The 27,336-nt window shown below is 44.2% G+C and overlaps 1 protein-coding gene across 1 annotated transcript in view; it reads left to right on the plus strand.

Annotated features, from left to right (window-relative positions):
• Window positions 1-18,568: 18,568 nt before the first annotated feature.
• Window positions 18,569-27,336, plus strand: part of LOC125464756 (coagulation factor XIII A chain-like) — a 102,472-nt gene continuing 93,704 nt past the window's right edge. Inside the window, exons 1-2 of the mRNA XM_048557537.2 lie at window positions 18,569-18,840; window positions 22,148-22,325. Coding sequence (XP_048413494.2) covers window positions 22,166-22,325 — 160 coding nt within the window. The 5' untranslated portion in view covers window positions 18,569-18,840; window positions 22,148-22,165. The remainder of the gene's footprint in view (window positions 18,841-22,147; window positions 22,326-27,336) is intronic.

Below are 27,336 nucleotides of genomic sequence, written 5' to 3' on the forward strand. Positions count from 1 at the left end.
TCCATCGCTCTCCCTCTCTGGCAAGTGTATCTTTTCTTGGGTAAGGAAACCAAAGCTCCACACAATACTCTAGGCCTAGTCTCACCGAGGCCTTGTACAGCTGCTGGAAGATGCTCTTGCTCCTGTACTCAAACCCTCTTGCAATGAAGACCAAAGGGGGAGGCAGAACTTGTAACCCAGAATCCAAGGCTAGTGTTTGAATTCCATGATGGCAGCTAGTGGAGTTTTCCTTTCCAGGAAGGGAATCTGCCGTCCTTACCTGGTCTGGCCTACACATGACTCCAGACCCATTACAATGTCATAGAACCAGAACCTGCTCTAAAGGCAATTAAAAATCGGCAATTAATGCTTCCCTATGCAGCAATGTGTTTGACTTGTGAAAGAATAAGAAAAATATATACCATTTGTCTTCCTAACTGCTTGTTGTATCTGAGTGCTTGCTTTCAACGACCAGTGTACAAGGACACACAGACCCCATTGTACATCAATCTTTCCCAATATTTCAGCATTTAAATAATACTCTACCACTCTGAATTCCTTAACAGCATGGGTAACTTCACTTTAATCCACGTTATATTGCCGTGTATTTGCCCAATCACTCAACTTGTCTAAATTGCCCTGAAGCTCTTTTATGTTTTCCTCACCATACACAATCCTCCCTAGTTTTGTGTGTGTGTCATCAGTAACTTTGGAAATATTATCACAACTTTCATAACTGGCTCCAGCATTTTCCCTACCGCTGATGTTAAGCTAAGCAGTCTGTAATTTCTGAGGTTTTTCTTTCCCTCCACCTTTAAATAGTAGGATCACATTTGGCACTCTCCAATCTTCAAGGATTGCTCCAGAATGTATGGACTTTTGTGAAGGTGACAGCCAACACATCCATTACTTTCACGACCCACATCCTTTAATACCCTGGATCTGGATTACCACAGTTTGCAAATTTATCAGCTTTCATTCCCATTAATTATTCCCAAATTTTGTTTTACTGATATTAATTTCCTTCAATTCCTTCCTCCTGATAATCCCTGCCTTCTCTAATATTTTCAGGCAATCATTTGTCGTTGTTCTGTCAAGACAGAATTAAAGCAGATGTTTAATTATTCTGCCATTTCCTTGTTCCCCATTATTAATTCTCTTATTCTGGGCCTTAAAGGGCCCACATTTATCTGAGTCGCTCATTTTCTTGTTGCATACTTAAAGAAACTCTTAAAATCTGCTGTCACGTTCCATGCAAGTTTACACTCTTAATCAACCTTTGGCCCTCCTCTGCTGAATTCTAAATTGCTCTCAGTCCTCAGCTGGCTACTTTACCTGGCAACATTATATGACTTCTCTCAATATATCATATCACCAAGCACTGGAAAAAAATGTTGAACATTAATTTGTTATTTTCTCCCACAAAAAGAGGTTACGACTTGAAACAAAAATATGTCCTGCTTTAAACAGTGTTGATGGCTTTGAATGTTTACTCGTCACTTCCAAGAATAAGGTTTGTGTAGCATGCAATAATTATCTTTAAACGCTGTCAGTTGTTGTCATTGGAAAAGCGAGAGTGACTGCCCGATTACTTCTGTGTTTCTATTTATAACATAACTGTATCCAATTTGACTTCACTTTAGGACTGGACTGGAAACATTATGGCCAGAATTTTTGTTCACAATGTAACCAGATTCTGGTCAGCACTGATAAATATTCATATTTGTCATCACATCCTATCAGCTGTAACTGCCTTCCTTTTGACTTTGGTGTTTTAGCAGAAAGCTAATTTGAACTTGAATGTGTGGTTGAAGATCCTACTGCAGCTCAATGTCATGACAGGACTTTGATCTAACAGTTTGTACTTACCTTGTACTTTATGAGTCAGCCTTATGCTTTCTTCAGATGAGTCATTGCTGTTGCATCAAATCCTCAGAGCAGTTGTCCAGCTGAGTGCAATGTTAATGATGCAAATGCTGAAAGGGAGAAAGTCACTTTGAACATATTATTCATGATGAGCCTGAAACTTTTAGGGAGGGTTGCCAGGTCGAACACCATAATTAGTAAGCGTGACACTCATCAAATCAATGCATAACAATTTATAACCGAGAGGAAGTCATTTACCCACTTGAGGCCATCTACAATTCAATGAGATCATGAGTACTTTGCAAGTTAATGCCTCATATCTCACTTTTGCCCCACATCTCTTACCATATTTTGAGGTCAACTTTACAGCCCCCTCACTCCCCCACCCACGCCAGAGGCAACATGGTGTGGTGGGGGTGGAACAGGGTACCAGGGCACCGGTACTGCACCAGTCAACTACTTTATGCCCCCTAACTTGGCTATTTTACCCGTGGTAAGTGAAGTGGCCAACTTATGCATGTGCCAGAGATAATGGGAACTGCAGATGCTGGAGAATTCCAAGATAATAAAATGTGAGGCTGGATGAACACAGCAGGCCAAGCAGCATCTCAGGAGCACAAAAGCTGACATTTCGGGCCTAGACCCTCCATCAGAGAGGGGGATGGAGAGAGGGAGCTGGAATAAATAGGGAGAGAGGGGGAGGCGGACCGAAGATGGAGAGTAAAGAAGATAGGTGGAGAGAGTATAGGTGGGGAGGTAGGGAGGGGATACGTCAGTCCAGGGAAGACGGACAGGTCAAGGAGGTGGGATGAGGTTAGTAGGTAGATGGGGGTGCGGCTTGGGGTGGGAGGAAGGAATGGGTGAGAGGAAGAACAGGTTAGGGAGGCAGAGACAGGTTGGACTGGTTTTGGGATGCAGTGGGTGGAGGGGAAGAGCTGGGCTGGTTGTGTGGTGCAGTGGGGGGAGGGGACGAACTGGGCTGGTTTAGGGATGCAATTGGGGAAGGGGAGATTTTGAAACTGGTGAAGTCCACATTGATACCATTAGGCTGCAGGGTTCCCAGGCGGAATATGAGTTGCTGTTCCTGCAACCTTTGGGTGGCATCATTGTGGCAGTGCAGGAGGCCAATGATGGACATGTCATCTAAAGAATGGGAGGGGGAGTGGAAATGGTTTGCGACTGGGAGGTGCAGTTGTTTGTTGCGAACTGAGCAGAGGTGTTCTGCAAAGCGGTCTCCAAGCCTCCGCTTGGTTTCCCCAATGTAGAGGAAGCCACACCGGGTACAGTGGATGCAGTATACCACATTGGCAGATGTGCAGGTGAACCTCTGCTTAATGTGGAATGTCATCTTGGGGCCTGGGATAGGGGTGAGGGAGGAGGTGTGGGGGCAAGTGTAGCATTTCCTGCGTTTGCGGGGGAAGCAGACGGGGTGGGGATGGAAAAATGTCTTGGGTGGTGGGGTCGGATTGTAAATGGCGGAAGTGTCGGAGGATGATGCGTTGTATCCGGAGGTTGGTAGGGTGGTGTGTGAGAACGAGGGGGATCCTCTTTGGGCGGTTGTGGCGGGGGCGGGGTGTGAGGGATGTGTTGCGGGAAATACGGGAGACGCGGTCAAGGGCGTTCCCGATCACTGTGGGGGGAAAGTTGCGGTTCTTGAAGAACTTGGACATCTGGGATGTGCGGGAGTGGAATGTCTTATCGTGGGAGCAGATGCGGCGGAGGCGGAGGAATTGGGAATAGGGGATGGAATCTTCTCTTTTGACTCCTCCCACTTCCTACAGACTAAGGGGGTGGCCATGGGCACCGGCATGGGCCCCAGCTATGCCTGCCTCTTTGCAGGTTACGTGGAACAGTCCCTCTTCCGCACCTACACAGGCCCCAAACCCCATCTCTTCCTCCGGTACATTGATGACTGTATCGGCGCCGCCTCTTGCTCCCCAGAGGAGCTCGAACAGTTCATCTACTTCACCAACACCTTCCACCCCAACCTTCAGTTCACCTGGGCCATCTCCAGCACATCCCTCACCTTCCTGGACCTCTCAGTCTCCATCTCAGGCAACCAGCTTGTAACTGATGTCCATTTCAAGCCCACCGACTCCCACAGCTACCTAGAATACACCTCCTCCCACCCACCCTCCTGCAAAAATTCCATCCCCTATTCCCAATTCCTCCGCCTCCGCCGCATCTGCTCCCACGATAAGACATTCCACTCCCGCACATCCCAGATGTCCAAGTTCTTCAAGAACCGCAACTTTCCCCCCACAGTGATCGAGAACGCCCTTGACCGCGTCTCCCATATTTCCCGCAACACATCCCTCACACCCCGCCCCTGCCACAACCGCCCAAAGAGGATCCCCCTCGTTCTCACACACCACCCTACCAACCTCCGGATACAACGCATCATCCTCCGACACTTCCGCCATCTACAATCCGACCCCACCACCCAAGACATTTTTCCATCCCCGCCCCTGTCTGCTTTCCGGAGAGACCACTCTCTCCGTGACTCCCTTATTCGCTCCACACTGCCCTCCAACCCCACCACACCCGGCACCTTCCCCTGCAACCGCAGGAAATGCTACACTTGCCCCCACACCTCCTCCCTCACCCCTATCCCAGGCCCCAAGATGACATTCCACATTAAGCAGAGGTTCACCTGCACATCTGCCAATGTGGTATACTGCATCCACTGTACCCGGTGTGGCTTCCTCTACATTGGGGAAACCAAGTGGAGGCTTGGAGACCGCTTTGCAGAACACCTCCGCTCAGTTTGCAACAAACAACTGCACCTCCCAGTCGCAAACCATTTCCACTCCCCCTCCCATTCTTTAGATGACATGTCCATCATGGGCCTCCTGCAGTGCCACAATGATGCCACCCGAAGGTTGCAGGAACAGCAACACATATTCCGCCTGGGAACCCTGCAGCCTAATGGTATCAATGTGGACTTCACCAGTTTCAAAATCTCCCCTTCCCCAACTGCATCCCTAAACCAGCCCAGTTCGTCCCCTCCCCCCACTGCACTACACAACCAGCCCAGCTCTTCCCCCCCACCCACTGCATCCCAAAACCAGTCCAACCTGTCTCTGCCTCCCTAACCGGTTCTTCCTCTCACCCATCCCTTCCTCCCACCCCAAGCCGCACTCCCATCTACCTACTAACCTCATCCCACCTCCTTGACCAGTCCGTCTTCCCTGGACTGACGTATCCCCTCCCTACCTCCCCACCTATACTCTCTCCACCTATCTTCTTTACTCTCCATCTTCGGTCCGCCTCCCCCTCTCTCCCTATTTATTCCAGTTCCCTCACCCCATCCCCCTCTCTGATGAAGGGTCTAGGCCCGAAATGTCAGCTTTTGTGCTCCTGAGATGCTGCTTGGCCTGCTGTGTTCATCCAGCCTCACATTTTATTATTATGCATGTGCCAGTTGAGATTCTCAGATGATCAATTAATGCCTTCACTAGGAGTAAACTCCCAGTGGGAGAGGCCACAGAGTAAAATCTGGTGACTGGAGCAGGAAGAGTTGATGTGAAGGGTGCCCCCTGTAGGGGTACCCAAACAGTTGCCCACCAAACTCCACCTCCCCACCTCTATACATTTTCTCCTGCCCCGTCCATCAGTAATAAAAGTCCATCAATTTCCCAATTTATCTGGCATTCACTGTCTGCAGAATTGAGTTCAAAGGCCTCTCATAATTTGAATGTAGAAATATTTGTAGTTTCACTCCTCCTTGCCCAATCTGAATTTCTGAACCATGCCACTAATTATAGACTTTCTAACATCAACAGAAACAATTATGCCCTCTGTTCCGCTTAATATCTTGAAAACTTTGATCAAAATGTCTCTTAACTCTCTCAATTCTGGAGAACACAGCCCCGAATTCTATAATTTCTCCGCATAATTTCATTCCTTGAGGCCAGATCTCAATCTGGTGAATCACCACTGTGTATCCTTTAATGCCAATCTATCCTTCCTCAGCTGTGGTCCAACCAGGGCTTTGTGCAGCTTGATCATGGCATCAGCCCCCTTGTATCCTAGTCCTCTAGAAACAAAGGCCAGCATCATGACATTCATCTTTTTGAATACATTTTGAACTTGCCAATGATATTTTAATGCTGCATTCACCCAAGCCCCCAAAGTCCTTTTGAAACCCAACCGTTTCAACATTTCCCCAGAAGATCGCAAAACATAGGAGCAGAAGTAGGCCATTCAGCCCATCAAGTCAATAGCTGTGCCATTCAATGAGATCATGGGCGATCTGATAATCCTCAACTCCATGGCAGAGATAAAGCTGTGGGGGTACTGTGGAGAAAGCAATGCAGAAATTAATCGCGACATCTACAGGCAAAGCAACAGCATCTATTGAAGAATGAGAAGCATCAGGAGCTCTCATACCAAAGGATAGCTCTTGCATGAAACAGGATCTACAGTGATAAGTACAGTTACCTGCAAATGAGTGGAAACGAGTATAGGAGATGCCTCTGAATGCCCTGAATCATCATCTCATGCTAGCTGCTTGCAAACTGGAGAAGAGTCTGAAGGGGTGCCAATGGAAATACAAACTTTGTTTCACTCTCCATGGACGCTGGCAGACTGTTGACTTCCTCCTGCACTTTCTGCTTTTAAATCAGATGTCCAGCACCCTGCTGTGTTTGTCTTTAAGCCTGATCATGCTGGTCAGCACTAGGTAGGATTGCAATGACTAGTACATCTTAGTGCCAGCCCCTTTCAAAGGCTCTTGGGTCCTCCATGGATGGGTGCTGGGGAACGAGGGGTAACCCTGCCACAACATGATTGATGCCATTCCAATGAATTCCTCAGTTGGCAGCTGAGCAGTGACACAATGCGGCTGGCATTGCGGCCTGCTTCAACCAGGGTCAGTTTGGAAGACAGCTGAGGTCCCCCAAAGATTAAGTTTCTGGACTATTCAGGCAGTGAAACCCTATCACAGGCAGTGAGCAGTGTGCTATATCCTCCTTCTCATTCACCAAGAAAGCTGGATGTTGTTGTCTGGGCAGGCTGTGGGAGTGAGAGGGATCCCCTGAGCAGGAGGATGAAGGTGGACCATGACTATCTAAAAGGAAGTTTTGGCAACAATCAATGGAGCCAGGGAGACCAGAGACAACTTTATAGCTGCAGCCTCCAGGATGATGGAGTTGGTTGAGTTTTTTTATGTTGTTAATATTTCATTTGCACAGTGTGGCTGTCAGCCTTCTTACTGTGTGTCACACTCCTAAAGGATTGAGTAGTTTTTCTATTTGATTTATCAATGCAATAAAATATTGACTTTATCTCTTAAATGTGCTACTGAGCACTCAGAGGCATGGGTATTCAATCACTGGATATAATCTGCACTTCTACAAATAGAACTCTTCCACTTGCACTCTTCCAGGGTTTGTGGTCATCTCATTGACGCAATATGAGAAGCTTCTCCAAAGTGAAAGGTGTGGACCATCTTGAACCATAGAAAGGGTAGGCTGCATTTCTACCACGTACTTTGGGAACTGTTCTCATCATCGGCAAAGTGGGTGAATCGAGAGACCAGGCACTCAAACACCGATAAAACAGGGATTGCAGTCAAGGCACTTGAGATGATTCGGGGTTCACTTTAAGGCTCGGAGGAGGTGGGGTGAGGTGCAGTGCGGTTGTGAAGTCAGGGTTTGGGATGTTTAATTGCTGAACCCCTCTCTTGGTGGGAGTGGTGATAAAATTTGTCACATCTCTCCAGGCTCCAGGGAGCAAAGTTTCAAATACATGCCTGAGGAGTGGACAGAGATGATGGGAACGGCAGATGCTGGGAACAGCAGATGCTGGAGAATCCAAGATAAAAAGGTGGGTGATGAATGCTGATGAAGGGTCTAGGCCCGAAACATCAGCTTTTGTGCTCCTAAGATGCTGCTGGGCCTGCTGTGTTCATCCAGCTCCACACTTTGTCACCCGAGGAGTGGATGCTGGGTGGGTCTCAAAGTGGCATAATGACATTGAGGTCTGTGAGATGGATGGTGGCCAAATTGCATGTTAACTTACTGTAACTGCGCAGTGATCCATCCCCACTCATAGCCCAGAGGAGTCAATGGGGACGATTAGGCCTCGTAAGGATTCAGTGAGGGCTGATCACATTCTGCAGCACCACAGGGAGATTGAGGGTTTAGGCTACAGAATGAGTGGTCTCAGGATGTGGGACAACTCGGTAATATTCACCAGGGAGTGGGCTCCCTGGTGGGCCTCTCATGTTGCTGGCACAGGGATTGTTTCAGTGCAGATTTACAGGATGACAGGATGGTGATGGAATTGCTCACTGTATCCCAGCTGCTTTAGTGCTAGCACTGGGCCAGGGCGAGGAGTATGGGTGCACTGGGCCTTATACAAAGCTGAGGCTGTCTTTCTCCACCAGCTCTGGGAATGTATCAGTGATGTGTGCACCAGATTGTACCAATCCAGCTTGAGTACCTACAAAGGTCTCTACCTCTGAGCTGGTGGAGGCCCTCTAAGGCTTGTTCCTCAGAGTCGGCGCTGGCACACAGGGTATGCCCTCTTTCTCTGTATCTGGTGTTGGCTGGCACTTGTGGAAGAGAAGGAATTACTCAGTGAGGATGGAGAGACGTTTATGCAACACAAAGTGCTTGCCCTGGTGCTCATCTGAGGAGAACACAGTGTAGAGTTATTTACTGTTTGTGTCTGCACACCACAAAGAGAAGTCTCTAGATCTCACTGACCAGATCGATGGCCCTGTCCTGCACTGGGGGTGAGGGTCTTTATGCTCATCACCTCCCCTGCACGCGCCTGGCTCTTTTCCCATGGTTGGGTGCTTCTCCTGCAATGAGGTAAAAAGAAGGATGCGATGGGTGCTGGAGTGTACCCTCCCTGGGGGTGAACCAACCCCAGTCAGTGACTGGGATACACAATGCCCTGAGGAAGGGTCAGTAGCTTGAGACGGTGATGTAGCTGTGTGCTTTTGAGTGCCCATTATTTTTGGGCTCTTAGGCCATGCCTGGTTATGAGATAGATACCTGTGCAGTGGACATCAGGATGCCCGTGTGTGTGCGCTGGCAGAGGGAGGATGGTGCCAGTTATTTCTGTAGAGCAGAGGAGATCATTAATTCTCTCGCAGCATTGCTTGCGATGCCAATCACATGGGCTAGTGGCACTCACCCAAACTGGGTCCCAGGCAGGACAGGGTCTGATGGGATGGTCTCTTGGTACCATCTTCCAGGAATAGGATCAACCTTTGCTCGGTGACAACATCATTCAGTATTAACAAGGCAGCACCAGTAAACCCGAGGAACCATTCAGATTTCTTGGTAGGCATCACTGGATCCCTGGGGGGGCAGCCACCACATGTTAATGGGATGTTCCTGGCTTTCAGCAGATGAACTGGTGTCCAGCCAGCCTTTAAATATGGCGCCAGAAACTTTGTCAGGCATGAGAATGGACAGCCTGCTCCCCATACGTGGGAGACCGACCTTGCTGGCTTAGATAATGAGATGAGAAGCACAGGATGGCATGACAGAACTCGTCTCTGGCACTGGTGGGTATAATGCCGGCAAACACATGCTTGGCATTAACATCACCAAACGGGAAATCTCACCCCAGGATCTGTAGCGATGCATGAAAATTATTTGTTTATTGTCACATACATCTAGGGAATTCCAGGCCATTCTGACGTACAAGGAGAATAAAAGAAAGTACTTAACTAGAATTCATCTTCATCAGCTGGGGTTTCAGACATGGCTCCAGGACTTCTGCAAGGTCCCTGGTCCAGACCTAGCGCAGCCAGGAGCCCCTGCTCCGAGCCCAGCGCAGCCGGGAGCCCCTGCTACGGACCCGGAGCACCCAGGAGCCCCTGCTCCAGGCCCAGCGCAGCTGGGATCCCTGATTCTGCCATTGCAGCAGCCCACACCCTGCCGCCATTCCAGGACCCCACGCATCAGGCCTACGAAACCGAGAGTCCCCGCCAACACCACTCCAGCCTCCCTGAGCCGTCGGGATGGTGAAAGAAAAGTGAAGAAAAAGTAAAAAAGGTGAAAAGGAGAGTGAAAGAAAACAATTGTGGCTGTCCTGGAGCGAATAGGCTCAGCACAACACTACCTGTTCCTCGCGTGGCGATAGACCCTGTCCTGGGGTGGAACGAGCTAATCCTTCCGCTGCTGCTAGAGGCTTCCTCCTTCACCCACCACCCTCCAACCTTTAAAGAAAATGAAAGAAATAAAAAAGAAGGAAAAAAAACCTCACAGAAGTAAAAAGAAGAGAAGAAAAATGTGAAAGAAAGCAGATGGGAGTAGATGGGCCTCTTCTGGTCTGCTGTCTTGAAAATTTATCTCTGTAGGCCGATTGTACACCAGATTTACAAATCAGTGTAAAACAACTTGTACAAGACAAAAACTAGCCCACAATTAGAGCGCTCATTGTACTTATGGATACACTCTTCTACTAAGAAGGCTAAAACCATGGAGAGCATAGAACAAACTAGGACAAGAGACTGATAAGGGATAGCCAACATGGCTTTGTGAGTGGGACCATCATGTCTCACTAATTTGACTGAATGTTTGAAGAAGTAACAAGGAGGATTGATGAGGTCAAAGCAGTGAATGTGACCTACATGGACTTCAGTAAGGCCTTCGACAAGGTTCCTCTTGATACTCTGGCTAGCAAGGTTAGATCATACAGAGTACAGGGAGAACTAACCATTTGGATACAGGACTTGCTCGAATGCAGAAGACAGAGGGTGGTGAGTGGGGGTTGTTTTTCAGACTGGAAGCTCATGACCAGTAGTGCTCCACAAGGATTGGTGCTGGGTCTACTGCCTTTCATCATTTATATAAATGACTTGGTTGTGAACATAGGAGGTACGGTTAGTAAGTTTGCAGGTGACACTAAAATTGACAGTGTAGTGGACAGCAAAGAAGGTTACCTCTGAGTACAATGGATCTTGATCAAATGGGCCGAGGAGAGGCAGATGGAGTATAATTTAGATGAATGTGAGATGCTGCATTTTGGAAATGCAAATCAGGGCAGGGTTTATACACTTAATGATAAGGTCCTAGGGAGTTCTGCTGAACAAAGAGACCTTGGAGTGCATAGTTCCTTGAAAGTGGAGTGACAGGTAGATAGGATGGTGAAGAAGGTGTTTGGTATGCTTGCCTTTATTGGTCAGTGCATTGAGTACTGGAGTTGAGAAGTCATGTTGTGAATACCCTTAATATGTCATAATAGTATCAGCCTCTACCACTTCCACTGGCAGCTCATTCCTTACATGCACCACCCTCTGCATGAAAAGCTCTTAGGTCCCTTTTAGATCTTACCCCTCTCACTTTAAACCTATGCCCTCTAGTTTTGAACATGCCTACCTAGAATAAAGACCTTGGCTATTCACTCTATCCACACCCCTCATGATTTTATAAACCCTATAAGGTCACCCCTCAGCCTCTGACCCTCCGAGGAAAATAGCTCCAGCCTATTCAGCCTCTCCCTATAGCTTAACATCCTCTTTAATCTTTTCTGAACCCTTTCAAATGTTTGCAACATCTTTCCTAGAGCAGGGAGACCAGAATCAAATGCAGTATTCCAAAAGTGGCCGAACCAATGTTGTGCAGAAGGAGGATGTAGTTTCAGAGCAGCCAAAACTCAAATGACTACACGTACAGAGTTGAGAATGTGATAGAGCCAGCAGCATTGGAAAAGATACCCAATACACTCTCAAGGGAAATTGATGATTCAACCAACTTAAGTTTCATGGAAATTCATGAGATTAAAGGTCCCTCAGAAGATGTTCCAGGGCTACCACTTGAGTTTCTTTTTAAAAGGAAGTCACCCTTGCTAACTCGGGTAGCTGCCCCAGAATATTGTCTGAGCGACCCTTCATCTCATGAGCCTGGTAGTTCCTGCTTTTAGACTGCGTCCATGTATCAGTGGATGTTAATCCACAGGTTGGTGAATCTGTGCAACTCTTTGCCTCAGACGGCTGTGGAGGATATATCATTGAGCATATTTAAGGCAAAGATAGACAGGTTGTTGATTGGTTAGGGGGATCAAGGGTTACAGAGAGATGGTGGGAGAATAGGGTTGAGTAACATATCAGCCACATTTGAATTGTGGAGCAGACCTGATGAGCTGAATGGCCTAATTCTGCTCCTATGTCTTATGATGTTTGTCTGTTTTCCACGCAGCTCACCTTCATTTTGTGCAGTCAAATATTTATTCTCTCTCTGCGGATCAATCTTTGTCGAAGTGCGTTTACACACTTTTCAAAAGGTTGGGCGTCCATATTCCCCTTCGAAGGTGCAGCAGGCATTTTCCCAGCTTCACTCATAGTACTGGATAATTGCTGCATGTTTAGCATTACCTCTGTCACTGGTATTATTAATTTTGCTTTTGAAGACAAAGAATTGAAATGTTTCTCAGCCTTGTACTATCTTACCACCTGACATTAGATTCGATTCTGCTGTAACAATTTGCTCTGCAGATGGTTTTGCTGAATAACTTCATGTCAAGATTCTTGAATAAATGGGTTGTACTGGTCATCTTTGCTGTCAGTATTGATGTCCGCTTTGTCAATTTCTGTCAACGGAATGCCTTTCAATGATGATAGGACTGGAAAACATTTCCACCAGTCCTGTATAGTCATAGATTTCCTTCCTGTTGATAGTATGTGCCTTCTTTTTGGGTCCCACCACATGTCCAGGAAGCCCAGTGAAATCTTTTACTAGTTATAGAGTCATGGAGTCACAGACCCATACAGCACAGAAACATGCCCTTCATTGCAACACATCCACGCTGATCAGATATCCTTAACTGATCTACTCCCATTTGCCAGCATTTGCTCCATACCGCTCTAAACCCGCATTCATGTGCCCTTCCAGATGCCTTTTAAATGTTTTAATTGTACAGCCTCCCCCCAACCCCAATTCCTCTGGAAGTGCATTCTACATATACACCACCCTCTATGTGAAAAAGTTGCCCCTTCAGTCCCTTTTAAATTTCTCAAAATTTCACCTTAAACTTATGCCCCTTTTGTTCTAGGCTCCCCCACACTGGGAAAAAAGGATTTTGGCTATTCAACCTAACCATGCCCCTCATGATTTTATAAAATTCTTTAAGATCATCCCTCAGCCTCAATAGTCCATGGAAAAAAAACGTGGCGGTCTATTCAGCCTCTCCCTATAACTCAAACCCTCCAACCCTGGCAACGTCCTTGTAATTATTTTCTGAATCCTTTCAATTTTAACACTATCTTTCCTGCCGCAGGGAGACCAGAGCTGAACACAGTATTCAGTATAAAAGTTGCTTAAACAATGTCCTGCACAGCCGCAATATGGCCTCCAATTCCTATACTCAATGCACTGACCAATAAAGCCAAGCGTAGCAAACACCTTCTTCACTATCCTATTTACCTGAGGCCTCCCTTTCAAGGAAATATGAACCTGCACTCCAAGGTCTCTTTGTTCAGCCACACTCCCCAGGACCTTACCATTAAGTGTATAAGTTTCTGCCCTGATGTGCCTTACCAGAATGCAACACCTCATTGTTAGAAGATTGCAATTTTCTCTTGGATTAATTGTTCGCAGGCTGGTTTCTTCTCATATGTTGCAGGACATACGTACAGGCTGAATTTGAGAACTGCTCATTGTAAATTGCATAAACCATTCCCAGCTCTGTTGTGTTCTTTGTGCTGCAAAGTTGCTAGTAGCTTAAGAGTTATACCACTTGGACCATATGGTTTCATCTCTGATGGCTCTAACTTTTGTTTCTTCAACAATGGCATTTGATTTCAGAAGATATCCATTTTCTCATGCATCAAACAGATTCTGAACACGAACATGCTCTGAGTTGGTTGAATCACTATTTCCCTTAGTAATAAGTTGCTAGAGAATGTTGCTGAGCAAAGAGACCTTGGAATGCGGGTTCATAGTTCCTTGAAGGTGGAGTTGCAGGTAGACAGGATAGTGAAGAAGGTGTTTGGTATGCTTGCCTTTATTGGTCGGTGCATTGCGTAAAGGAGTTGGGAGGTTAAGTTGCAGGTGTCCAGGCCATTGGTTAGGCCACTATTGGAATACTGCATGCAATTTTGGTGTTCCTTCTATTGGAAGGATGTTGTGAAACTAGAAAGGGTTCAGAAAAGATTTACAAGGATGTGTTGTCAAGGTTGCATGGTTTGAGCTACAGGGAGAGGCTGAACAGGCTGGAGCTATTTTCCCTTGAGCACCAGAGGCTGGGATGTTCATAAAATCATGAGGAGCATGAATAGGGCAAATAGACAAGGTCTTTACCCTGGTGTGGAGGATCCAAAACTAGAGGGCATAGGAATAAAGTGAGAGGGGGAAGATATAAAAGGGTCTTAGGGCAACTTTTCACACAACAAGTAGTACATATATGAAACGAGCTGCCAGAGGAAATGGAGGAGGCTGGCGTAATTATAACATTTAAAAGGCATCTGCTTGGTTATATGAATATGAAAGCTTTACAGGGATATGGACCCAATGCTGACAAATGGGACTAGATTTATTAAAGATATCTGGTCAGCATGGATGTGTTGAACTGAAGAGGATGTTTCCATGCTGTACATCCCTCTGACTCTATGAAGGTACTGGGCATCTTTTCCAGTACTGCTGGCTGTATCACATTATCAACTTTATATATGTAGGCATTTGACTTTTGGCCAATCTGAAGCTGTATCATAATCCTGCACATCTTCAGGATGTGAGCTATAGTTTTACAGATGCAGCTCACTTTGTCATAGTTGGGCACTGCTAATAACCGTGAGGCCTTTTTGAATCATAGCACTTATACTGACTCTTGATATCTGCTGTTTGTCTGAATCTCTCAATTGGATTAACTTATGTCTTTAGACTTTAAATCTTACAATGTGGATGAATTCTGATACTGTCCTGTGATAAGATTGACCCTCACCTCTGAGGATTTGACTCCAATTATTTCTAGTTTCTGGTTCCAGCACAATTTATATACCTTTCTCTGAAATCAGATCTTCTTTGGGAAACTGTAATAAATGACAGAGACTCATCAACAACTCTGGCTCTTCTGAGTTACAATTATAAATCTCTATGGGCAGTTTTCTGCTATTTGCACAGACCATTAATGGAAGCATCGTAGATTCTCTTGAATGCTTAACACTTCTGCTATATCTTTTCTTTCAAGAATTTTAATTGTCAAAAGTTTATAGAACATTTTCCAAAAAAATATATTTCATATTTTGGTAATTTGCAACATATTCACCTGTGGATGCCACTAAATTTAATAGTGAATTTACTTGTTCAGTTTGTGATTTAATGTTTATATTTGAAGGAAGTGTTTGAAGGGAATGTTTTCTCCAAGATGTCCAACAATTTGGTCCAGTTGTTCAATCTCTGATGTTAAATCTTGGAGGCCAGATGTTTTCTCCGGCCATAACTTCCTAAAGTGATTACTTATTCTTCCCTAAGCTCTTATATTCTGCAATATTTTAATACTGTCATAATTTTGTTCCCTTAAAGATTTTTATTTCAATTAATTATAATGCTTTATTCATTTCCTTCTCTTAAGGCTCCTAATTCTATTAAATTGTCATGCTGTACGTTTGCTGGTGGGTTCCTTGCATTCTTGTGGTTAAAGTGGAGATATCCTACCCTCTGCATGCAAGATGGAGGATTCCTGATTTCTCCTGGGTCAAATGGACGATTTCCCACCCTTTATAACCTAATCAATGATGTGCATCACTCACCCTGACTTTATAAACAAAGTCTTGTGGCTGTGTTAATAAATTCTTCATGTTTGAATTTGGGTTTAAATGATGAATTTCACCCTCTTATCCATGGCATCAAAAATCTTCTGACCATCTTCTCCTGTTAGATGCTGCCAGTTTTAGCTTTCAAAGTGTTCCTTTTCTAACATTAATTCTGATTTATGACAATCTCAGTACTGCCACCTCATTATTGTGAACTGAAGTACCTTTGTTTTAATAACTTCCTGACTTCTCAACTTTGTAAAAAAAAGTTCAACTTAAGCAATTTCTTCTTGCCCAATGGGTATTTTTAGTTCAATACATTCAATTCCTTGTCAAAGCAAATGCTCTGACAGACACTTGCTTCTTAATGGAATCTCTAAGTATTAGATAGAACTGGTCTTTAAGCTCTCCATCGTCCAAACTGCTTTCATCTGTGCTTCCTTAGCAAGTCTGAAGGAAAAATTTTATCTTCAAATGTTGTTTCTTTCTGCTGGTTTTTTCATGAATTCCTGATGACTGCTTGCGTGTTCAAGTGCTCACAATTTTTAAATTCAATCATGAGATGTGGATGTCGCTGACTCAGCCTGCATTTATTGCGCATCCTTAGATAACCTTGAGAAGGTAATGTTCAGCTGCCGACTTAAAATACTGTAATCCTTGGGACATAGGCCACCTACAGCGTTACAAGGGAGTTCCAAAATTTTGACTCAGCAACAGTGAAGGAACAGTGATGTATATCTAAGTCAGGATGTGTGTGGCTTGGATAGGAACTTGCAGATGGCAATGTTCTCCTGTACCTGTTGCCCTGCCCTTGTAGGTGGTAGACCTTGTGGGTTTGGAAAGTGCTGTCTAAGGAGCCTTGGTGAGTTGCTGCTGTTTGTCTTGTGGATGGCACACACTGCTGCTACCCAGAGGAAAGAGTGAACATTGAAGGTGGTGGATGTGATGCCAATCAAGCAAAATGCATTGTCCTGGATGGTGCCAAGTTTCTTGAACGTTGTAAGGGCAGCACCTGCCCAGGCAGGAAGGAAGTATTCCTGATTTGTGCCTTGGCAATGTTGGATGGGCTTTGGGGAGACAGGAGGCAGGTTACTCACTGAATACTACCTCACCTCGGACATGCTCTTGTAGCCATAGTATTGTTATGGTAAGTGCAGTTCTGTTGCTGGTCAAGGGTAAACCCTAAGATGGTGGAGATTTGGTGATAGGAATGACATTGAACGTTATGGGATGGTGGTTAGATTGGCTCTTGCTGGAGATGGTCATTACCTGGCACTTGTATGGCACCAATACTGTTTAACTGAATGTTGTCCAGGTGTTGGATTGCTTCAGTATCTGAGGAAGGTCACAGAAAAGTACTACTGGAATATCTTTGAATCCAAGTAATCACTTTTCAATTTGTGGAAGTATATTGGGAGTTACAGATTTCTCAAAATGTACATTATCCAATATATAGTCATTAGGGGAAGCAATGGCCTAGTGGAATTATCAGTGGACCGTTAATCCATGCATCCAGGGGGCTAGGTTCACATCCTGCCATGGCAGATGGTGGAATTTGAATTCAATTTTAAAAAAAATCTGGAATTAAGTATCCAATGATGACCATGAATTCATTATCAATCGTCAGGAAAAACCTATCTGGCTCACCACTGTCCTTTGGGGAAGGAAACAGCTATCATTTCCTGGTCTGGCCTACATGTGACTCTAGAAATGTGGTTGACTCTTAACTGCCCTCTGGGAAATACATAATGGGCAATAAGTGCTGGCCTGGCCAGTGATGCCCTAATCTTGTAAATGCATTAAAAAAAACAATGCTTTGATGTAGTTTTTGTAATGAGTAGGGATTCCTGCGATGGGAAAAGGCACATACCACTGATGAAATAATGTTTAATGTCCAAGGCCAGTAAATGGACATTGTTGGTCAGATTGCCTGAAAGGCTACTAATGTTGTCTTGTGATCAGAGTCTCTTTTATTATGTGATGTTGACCTTTAACTTGGAGTGTTAAGCAAGGCGATTCAAGCCAAGTTAAAGAACTGCTTGGCTAATGAGTCAGTAGCGACCCTGTCGAACACAGTTTCAAAATGAACTAATAAGGTACTTATTTGAACAAATGGATAACAACATGTAAAAAGCAGCAAGGGAAAGGACAGGAAAAGATCTGGGCGTACATTTTAAATTGGGGCTTCCTGTAGAGCAGGTATTAACTGGTACTGTCTCAATGAAAGACCTTTAGTTAGAAACTTCACTGGGTACAGTGGCATGTGTATACTGCTGATTCAGGATGGTGCTAACACAGGGTGACTCTGTGAGCTCTCTACAGCAGATCTTAATCTCATATTTCTTACAATTGTTCTGCACATTTAAACCTCAATTCTAAGTCTGTAAAAATTACTGACAATATTACACCCTCTTTTGCTGCCATTACCTTGTATACCTCGCTCTGTTCAATTGCCCTACGATCTTTGTATCTTTCTAAGTAATGGTCTGACCGCACAGCACGCAAAACAAAACTTTTCACTGTACTTAAGTACATGTGACAATAATAAATCAAATCAACACAACAGAAGTGAGACCACTGGTACTGCAACACAGTAATAGGACCCGTCTATAGTTTCATTGTTTGAGGTCTTGGAAATGTGACAATGGGTAGGGGGAGGTCATGGTTCTGGGGTTGGGGGGGGGGGGGCAGTCTTTAAAGGCTATTTCCTTGTTTATCTGATTGCAGAACCCCTTCCCCTTCACCCCACCCCGATGTGGCCTGAAAGAAGCAATAGTGAGATACAGTAGCACCTCCACTATTTAACCTCAGCAGTAACATTACCCAAAGGATCCTAAGCACCACCAAAAAGCAGTGGCATCTGGGGTCCAGGGACAATGCGTTGGATGCTGCAAATCTGATACAGCGACAGAAAATGCTGAAAACACCCAGCGGCACGGGCAGCCTCTGTGGGAAGAGAATGGCCACATTCTCTCTGGGTTTTAAGGGGGAAACGTTCGCTGTTTCTGCTCTTGGGAACGCCAATAACTCGAGGATTGTGAGTAATAGCACAGACCGACCGTGCGCCCTTTCCTTCTCGCCAGATTTGTGAGGCGTGGCCACGATACTCTTTGCTCTTCTGAGTCGGAGTTGTTAACCACAGAACTGGGAATGCAAAAAAAAAGTTGCTCGCATTCCTTGCAAAGGCGAGCTGGCTTCTGGTAAGCTTTACAGAGCTGGTGCACTCAGGCGCCCTTAACTAGTGCTCTGTCTCCAGGCTGCTAGTCCTTCTCTCTCACCAGGTAAATGCTCTTTTTCATCTTTCACCTCGCTAATTGGGGCAATTTATTGCATTGAAGTTAGACGTTGTAACGAGGTTGTTAATTTTAATTTTTTTAAATCAATGCAGTGTTGACGTGAGGACATTGTCACTTGCAAGCTGGATGTTCCTGCTTTTAAAGTTACATTAATCGTTCCATGTCTGTAATGCATGCGAATTCTTCCCTATCACTCCTCAAACTGGAGGCTGTGGTCATTTCTCCATTAAATTCCGTGTTGGCCAAATAACATGATAGCATTTGAAACGTGAACAGTGCAAGTGCACTATGGTTATCCCACTGGTATTTCTGTAAATGTGCAATAAAACAGGAGCTGCAAGATTTTTTTGTGTTTTTAATTGGAGACAGTTTTATTTCCTTCTTCAATAAATGTAGCTAAATGTAACTAACGATTTGGTGGGGCTAGTTCCATCAAATAGTTGGGTTTGTTAGTTTGTGTTTCTGATTTTGACATTTTCATTGTAGTGCCTTCATTTATCTTCGTAACAATTCACCAACTTCGTTTCCATTTCCAAAGCTTGCGTTAGTTTTAATCAATTTCAGTCTTACTGACCCTGGAAAAAAATGTAACGGAAAGTTTGATCTCTCTCACAGACACAACGTTTGGAAAAGAAACTTCGAAATGTTTTGTGCATTTTTTTTCTCTCCTCTCTGACAGTGTTACAATTGTTTCTGACTGATTCAGTCCCGCAGAAAAGATTTTTCTGAATGCTTTGATGTTAGAGGTCATTCAAAACACATGTCTCCATCTGAGGAGTTTAGCGTGAGCTAAAACCAACAACAGCCTCATGCTTCCAAAACAATTTCTTCATGCCTTTGTGAGATTTCAGAAATGCAAGTGTCACCAGGAATTTTCCGTCTATTTCGATTTTAACTGCAGACACTTGAAAGCAACAGGTTAATTGCAAAAGCTTTGACGCAATCCGCTGATGTAGAAGGCGCTATATGAATGCAAGATATTTATTTTCAAGTACAATAACTTCTTTACACATAAACTTAGATTTTTTTAGAACACTGGCTTTGATTTGGACACATTAACACTCTTAAATTTCAGAACCAAGTGTAAAATGATAGTCTTGAACGCATCTGCCGTTAAGTATCTCCTTTTTGTGTAACTTTTGAAAAAAAATACGTAGAGACTCTGTTTGTTTAAATATGCCCATCAGTTGCAGACTGTTAGTAATTTCCTTTAGACAAACCCCTGGTGATCTGAGAATCCTGCTTTTTCTTTAACTGTTGGCAAGCTCTCCAATGACTGATCTTGTTAACTTTCTCTATCCCTGGAGGAATGCAGTAGCAGATGAAATAGTAAATCTCACCTCGGTCACTCTGTCACACTGGATTGGTATCGTTCCAATCAGAATGTGCTATCACCTATCACAAGGAGTAGCTGTGGTAGCCATCACGAGAACACAAGGTGAAGCTATCTTAACATATGATAGTAGAGGAGGAAGTGGAGGGGTATATTGCCGTTTTGAGACAAAGGTGGGTGGAGACACGTAAGAAATATCATGACAATGGACCTACTGGGCTGAATGGCGTGTTCTGAGATTTATAGACTTGATAGGAATCTATAAAATTATGAGATGCATAGATAGGGTTGACAGTCAGAATGTTTTTCGCAGAGTTGAAATGTCTAATACTAGGGGTCATGCGTCTAAGGTGAGAGAGGGAAAGTTCAAAGGAGACGTGAGGCAGAAATATTTTACACAGAGAGTGGCAGGAGTCTGGAACGCACTGCCAGGGATGGTAGTCGAGGCAGATATGGTAGGAGCATTTAAGGGATTTGTAGATAAGTGCATGAATATGCAAAGAATTGAGATATATGGACTATTGGCAGGCAGAATGGATTAGTTTCATTTGATGTCATGTTTGGCACAACATTGTGGGCCGAAGGGCCTGTTCTTGTGCTGTGCTGTTCTGTTCTGTGTTCCAGGAGTTGTGAGAATAATGCAGGAGTGGGCTTCACATCTCTTCATCAGTGGTTTAAAAAGTCTCACTTAAATGATATCTCAAAAGGACTGTCTGAAGCATTCACATTTGCACATGATGTATCTAAAACCTCCTTTAATGATCATGAAAACATCAAAGGTTTAATAAATAAATATATCTTAATATCGTGTCAAGTTAACTATCATCAAAATTTCTTTTTGGAAAGAACCCTCAAAGTAAGCTAACTCAAGGAAGTCCATAGAAGGTATAGATCATGTTACTGTACATGGTTTGATGCCAGCCTCAGTAAATTTGAAACCTTTGTAAAGATTGCTAGTAACACTAACAACAATAATCACAAATTTTTCCAAACCTCCATGTGCCCTCCGATTTCTCCATCTAACCTTCCCTTCTTCAACAGTTTATGTTGAGATGTAGATCATTGGATGATGCTGTTCCTTACCCAGTGGACAAGCTACAGATTTGAGGTTGACATGTGACTGTCAGTGTTAGCATTTGAACATAAGATCATGCACCAGTGTCCCGCATAGATGGGCTTACCTTCATGAATGCAAACTCAGGAAACTGGTTGGTTGATTAAGAGTTGACAAGAGTTAAGCTTCAATACTCTGGAAGAGAGGCACTGTACTGATGAAAAGGAATGGCACCTGAACTCACTGACCCAACCTCTTCTTTATGGGCACTATCTGACCTGTGGAGCACTTCCAACCATTTTCTGTTTTGCTTTCAACTTGCAGTATTTGTGCTACTGCTTTACAGTGTGAGTGCATTGGCAGCCACTCAAATGAATCAAATAATGTGATGGCCTAGTGGTATTATTGCTGGACCGTTAATCCAGACACCCAGGTAATGTTCTTGATGCCCAGGTTTGAATCCTGCTGTGACAAATGGTGGAATTTGAATTCAAAAATAATGTGGAATTAAGAGTCTAATGATAGCCATGAATTGGGGAAAACCCATCTGGTTCACTCATGTCTTTTAGGGCAACAAAACTGCCATCCTTACATGGCCTGGCCTATGTGTGACTTCAGACCTACTGCAATGTGGTTGACTCTTAACTGCCCTCTGGGCAATTAGGGATGGCCCTAATGCTGGCCCACTCAGCAATGCCCTCATTCATCCCATGAATGATTAACCTAAAAAAAAGTTGTGAAAGGGTTAAACTTTACAACAGAGAAGGGTTACGTATGTATTTGCTGGCAGTCTGCATGTCTGGCTGTAAGGTTATCTGTTTTGCTTTTTCCATCCAGCTGTTGAATGCTCATTCTTTGTAAGCTTCCTTCATTACTCTGACTCAACCTGTCTCATTTTGTTCTAGCACGTTTTCTGTTTCGAAATGTCTGAACCCACCTCTGGCGGCTCAAGCAGCAGGAGACCATTAGCTTCCTATGTTGGTCGGAGAATCACCCCTTCCAATAACTCCAATGCTGAGGAGAATGAGGTACTTGATTTTGAGTACTTCGGACTCAGTCCTAGAGGACCACCCAACCTGGAAGGTACTTGACAAACAACTTTCAAAGATTTCTGATTTACCATACAGCTGTGGGTATTACCAAAATGATTAATTCTTCTAACAGTTGGCAAAAAGCGATGAACGTTTATTAAGGGTTGGACTTTTTTGTGCAAGTTACGCGCATTTCCAAAATTCCTTATAGCGATGAAAAAGCAGAGGGAACCTATTGACATTGTGAAATGTCATTATATCAGGGCAGTCATTGATTAAATGGTCACCTCTTTGATATAATTAAGATAACAACAAGTTCATGTTCAGTTACAGTTATAGTGCAAATTGAAACTGTAGGTCTCCATATTTATGATTGATGGGTTTAGCAATTTGAAGAATCTCTTCTGCATCCAGCTATGAGCTGACCTGAAATCAATTTCAAACCTCTCATTGCAGATGTCATTCTGTTCACTCGAGATTTGCTATTTCCTGCTGCTGTGGAACTTAAGTCAGCACTTCAGAAAAAAAAACAAGGTTATTTATTCAATTCTCTGAAAGGCATTATCATCTTCACTTGTCTCTAGATTAAACAAGAAAAGATCAACAGCCTGGTTAACAATGAGTAAAATAATTCTGTTCAGTCATGAGTTGAGGGAGCATGCCATTTATGTCATTACTCTTAGCCTTGACATACTGCTGCAGGCTAAGTGGGTGTCATTATATTCCAAATGCTATGCAATCCTGATATTGTTCTTCCTTATAGATGTAATCAGTGAAGGATACAAAATATTAAAGAGTCCTTTTAGACTTATTCTGGGGTCATTAAGACCTGCTGTTCAACTGGGAGTTGCTAATGTACTATGCTTCAGCTGTGAAGTTAAGAAAAGTTGCATAAACAATCTTCCAGTGGTAGCTTGGTGATCTAATTAATCAAAAGATAGCATCACAGATGTTAATTTCGAGTGTGTTTTTCTTTGGAATTCAGTGCAATTAAAGGAGACAAAAGAAAGTCTATTCACCACTGGTGTTAAGGGCACACAAGTATGTTTTCCAGCTCTGGCTTCATGCCAGCTGTGGTCTGCAGACACTGCCATAATTCCATTCATCATGATGCCAAACAAATGAGAGACTACAAGAAGGATAGAGAATATCCCACATGTGAAGTCATCAAGCAATAGTAGATGTAATCCACATGAAGTAGTGGATATGTCAATAGCTCACACCGAAGAGGCTGAAATTTCTGCTCTTACAGGGACGTCTTGGCTGAGATGGGGAATGGGAGGGTATGAAATTGGGCCCAGTTTCCACATGCTTTCCCAACACCTAGCCCTCCCACTTTTGTCCTGTTGTAATTTTGAATGCATTGGGTTGAGGTGAGTACCAAGCATGAAGTCTCTTAGATTTCACTTTCTCGAGCTGCTGGTGGGCAAGGGGTTTGGGGTGGGTTGCATATCTCCTTCATAACCTCTCAAGATGAAATCCTGCCCAGACCTGGCCACATGTCCTGTTAACACTCCTCACCTGTATGTCATTGATACCTTCCCCACTATCCTGTTGTCAGGCTCTGTCAGTTGTCATTGGGGACTGGATGCAGTCCTTGCCATGACCACTGCTGAGGCTGGAATGCTGCTGACTGTTTGATTGGCTGGTTGCTCTTGGAGGCCGGATATCCTTCCCGATTCACTCCTAACCATAAGGAATTTGGTGCAGCATAGAATTCCACCCAGGCAATAACCCATTACAGAGATAATGGGAACTGCAGATGCTGGAGAATCCAAGATAACAAAGTGTGAAGCTGGATGAACACAGCAGGCCAAGCAGCATCTCAGGAGCACAAAAGCTGACGTTTCGGGCCTAGACCTTTCATCAGAACCCTCTGATGTCTAGGCCCGAAACGTCAGCTTTTGTGCTCCTGAGATGCTGCTTGGCCTGCTGTGTTCGTCCAGCTTCACACTTTATTATCTTGAATAACCCATTTCAGTTGTGTTCTGCTCTATTGTGAATTAAATGATGGAAACCATTCTTTTTCTTTGCATATAATTCTTATCTGTTAATAATTTGATATTACAAGCAATGACAGTGAGTTAGTTTGTACAGAAATAAGGTAAATTGTACATATCAGGTTTTAAGGTAGCCAACATTGTGACACATCGTGCAGTGAACACTTTAAGTTGGAACCTGGTTTTTGTCTGTTCTCTAAAACATTCTTGACTCACATTCACAATGTAGTATGGCCGTTAGATTTCCATGAGTTTAATTTCCTGAAATGCTCAATAAAAACTGCAGGAAATGCGGGTACTGTAAATCAGGAACAAAAACAAAGTTGCTGGAAAAGATCTGGCAGCATCTGTGATGGAAAAACAGAGTTAAAAATGTTTTGGGTCTGGTGACCCTTCCTAAAATGTTTGCCTGTGACAATCTGTTGCTTCCAGATAAGACTAATAATTTGATTTAGGTTGACACTCTTATACAGCTCAGAGGGATTGCTGCACTCTCGCGGTGCTGTCTTTCAGATGAGATGTTGAATGAAAATGCTGTTTACTCTCTGTTATATGAATGCTGTTTTGAAGAAGACCAAGTGAATTATCCCTGGATTCCTGCCCATTACTCACCTTTCAGTGAACCTCACGGAACACATTTGTAGTCACTGTTGCATTGCTGTTTGTGAGCGTTTGCTGTGTATTCAGTGGCTGTTGACTGCACTTATTCTAAAACATGCAAATAGTAGAATCATAGAATCTCCACAGTGTGGAAACAAGCCATTTGGCCCATCATGTCCAATCTGATCCTCCAAAGAGCATCCCACCTGGACCCATCCCCATAGCCACACCCTCTCCCTGTACCCCCGCATTTCCCATGACTAATTCATTTGCTTGCACAGCTGTAGACACGATGGGCATTTTAGCATCACCAATCCACCTAACCTGCACATAGAGTCATAGAGATGTATGGCACGGAAACAGATCCTTCAGCCCAACTCATCCATCCTGACCAGATATTCTAAATTAATCTATTCCCATTCGCCAGCATTTGGCCCATATCTGTCTAAACCCTTCCTACTCATCCACCCATCCAGAAGGCTTCTAAATATTGTAATTGTACCAAACTCCACCACTTCCTCTGGCAGCTCATTCCATACATACACCACCCTCTGTGTGAAAAAGTTGCCCCTTAGGTCCCTTTTAAATCTTTCCCCTCTCAACTTAAACCTACGCACCACTAGTTTTATACTCCTCCACCCTAGGAAAAAGATTTTGACTAATCACCCTATCCATACCCCTCATAGAATCCTTAAACTGTGGAAGCAGGCCATTTGGCCCATCAAATCCACACCAATCCTCTGAAGAGCATCCCACCCACCTATCCTATCCTTGTAACTCTGCATTTCCAATGGGCTATTTAGCCTGGCCAATCCACCTAACCTGCACATCTTTGAACTGTGAGAGGAAACCTGCACAGACACAGGGAGAGTGTAAAAACTCCACACTAACAGTCACCCAGGGGTAGGATCAAACTCAGGTCCCTGGTATTGTGAGGCAACATTGCTAGCCACTGAGCCATCCTGCTGCTAATCGTAAGGTAATTTGACACTCTCTTGAGTCTGTCTGATGCTTCACAAGATTATAAACTGCAAAGTCACTATATAGACTGTCTTTAGAGAGAAATGACTGGTAGGAGTTAAACCTGAGAGTCACCACATCTCAGGCAAGGGGGAAGGTTGAGAAGTAGGGCCCTTCATGGTAACCTCAGGAGTGTGGGAATTGAGCTCATACTGTGGGTGTTACTTTCCATTAGCAAACCAGCTAACCCGCCAACTGAGCTAACCCCCAATTCACAAGTTTATATTGGAAATCTGCAAATTGTTCACAATGAACCTATGTGTCACTTGCAGTTTGTCTCGGAGCAGAATTAAGTTACACTAGGCAGCTACAGGGCATTGTTTGAAATGGTGGAAGATATAAATAAATATTGCATTAATACGTCTTGCTCCTGCAAGCTTGCTTTGCCCATTTAGTTGCTATAAATGTGGATTTAAGCAGCTTCCATTACAATTTCTGTCAACTAGTACGCAGTGATAAACACCCTCCTTATCAGTAAAAGTATTCTATGGACAAGTATTCAAACTGTGATCTGTCAGCATGGGCAATTTGCATTATTATATGTATGTGGAAATTGACAATAGAGTCCCATGAAAGAGGCCAATCAGCCCATACCAACCCTCCAGGAGGCATCCCATCTGACCCTATCCCTGCATTTCCCATGGCTAACCGACCTAGCATTACATCACAGCCAATCTACTCATGTTTGGACAGCAGGAGAGAACCAGAGCACCTGGAGGAAACCTTCACAGAGGCAGGGAGAATGTGCAAACTACATATAGACAATTGCCTAAGATTGGAATTGAACCTGGGTCCCTGGTGCTGTGAGGCAGAAGTGCTAACCACTGTGCCACCAGCTTAGAATGGAAATATGAAGGATAGACAAATGCCTGACTGGTTTAATTATATCTGTGGAAACTAGTCTAATTATCACTGCAACTCTGCTTCACCTGAAAATTATTTGATTTTGCCTTCTTGTGAACACACAACAGGAGGTGCATTTCCATTATACAACTGGCACAAAAGTGGGAAAAAAACTGTGGATATTGGAAATTTAAAATACTGTAAATATTCAGCAAGTCTGGCAGCACCTTGTGGAGAGAGAACAAAGTTAGCCTTCCAGGTTTGTGACCTTTCATCAGAGCTGGGTTGAGCAGGTATAACAGAGCCCCATTCTAAAGGCAGCCTTTCGGATGAAAGGTCACAGACCTGCAACATTGGCTTTTACCAATTCGATAGAGGGTTTGACATCAGTGGGAGAAGCGAGCAGCCAGAGGCATGTGAAAGATAATGGGAACTGCAGATGCTGGAGATTCCAAGATAATAAAATGTGAGGCTGGATGAACACAGCAGGCCAAGCAGCATCTCAGGAGCACAAAAGCTGACGTTTCGGGCCTAGACCCTTCATCAGAGAGGGGGATGGGGGGAGGGAACTGGAATCTTCCCCCCCACCCACTGCATCCC

Source organism: Stegostoma tigrinum, chromosome 2 (assembly GCF_030684315.1).
Source record: "Stegostoma tigrinum isolate sSteTig4 chromosome 2, sSteTig4.hap1, whole genome shotgun sequence".
Lineage (NCBI taxonomy): Eukaryota > Metazoa > Chordata > Chondrichthyes > Orectolobiformes > Stegostomatidae > Stegostoma > Stegostoma tigrinum.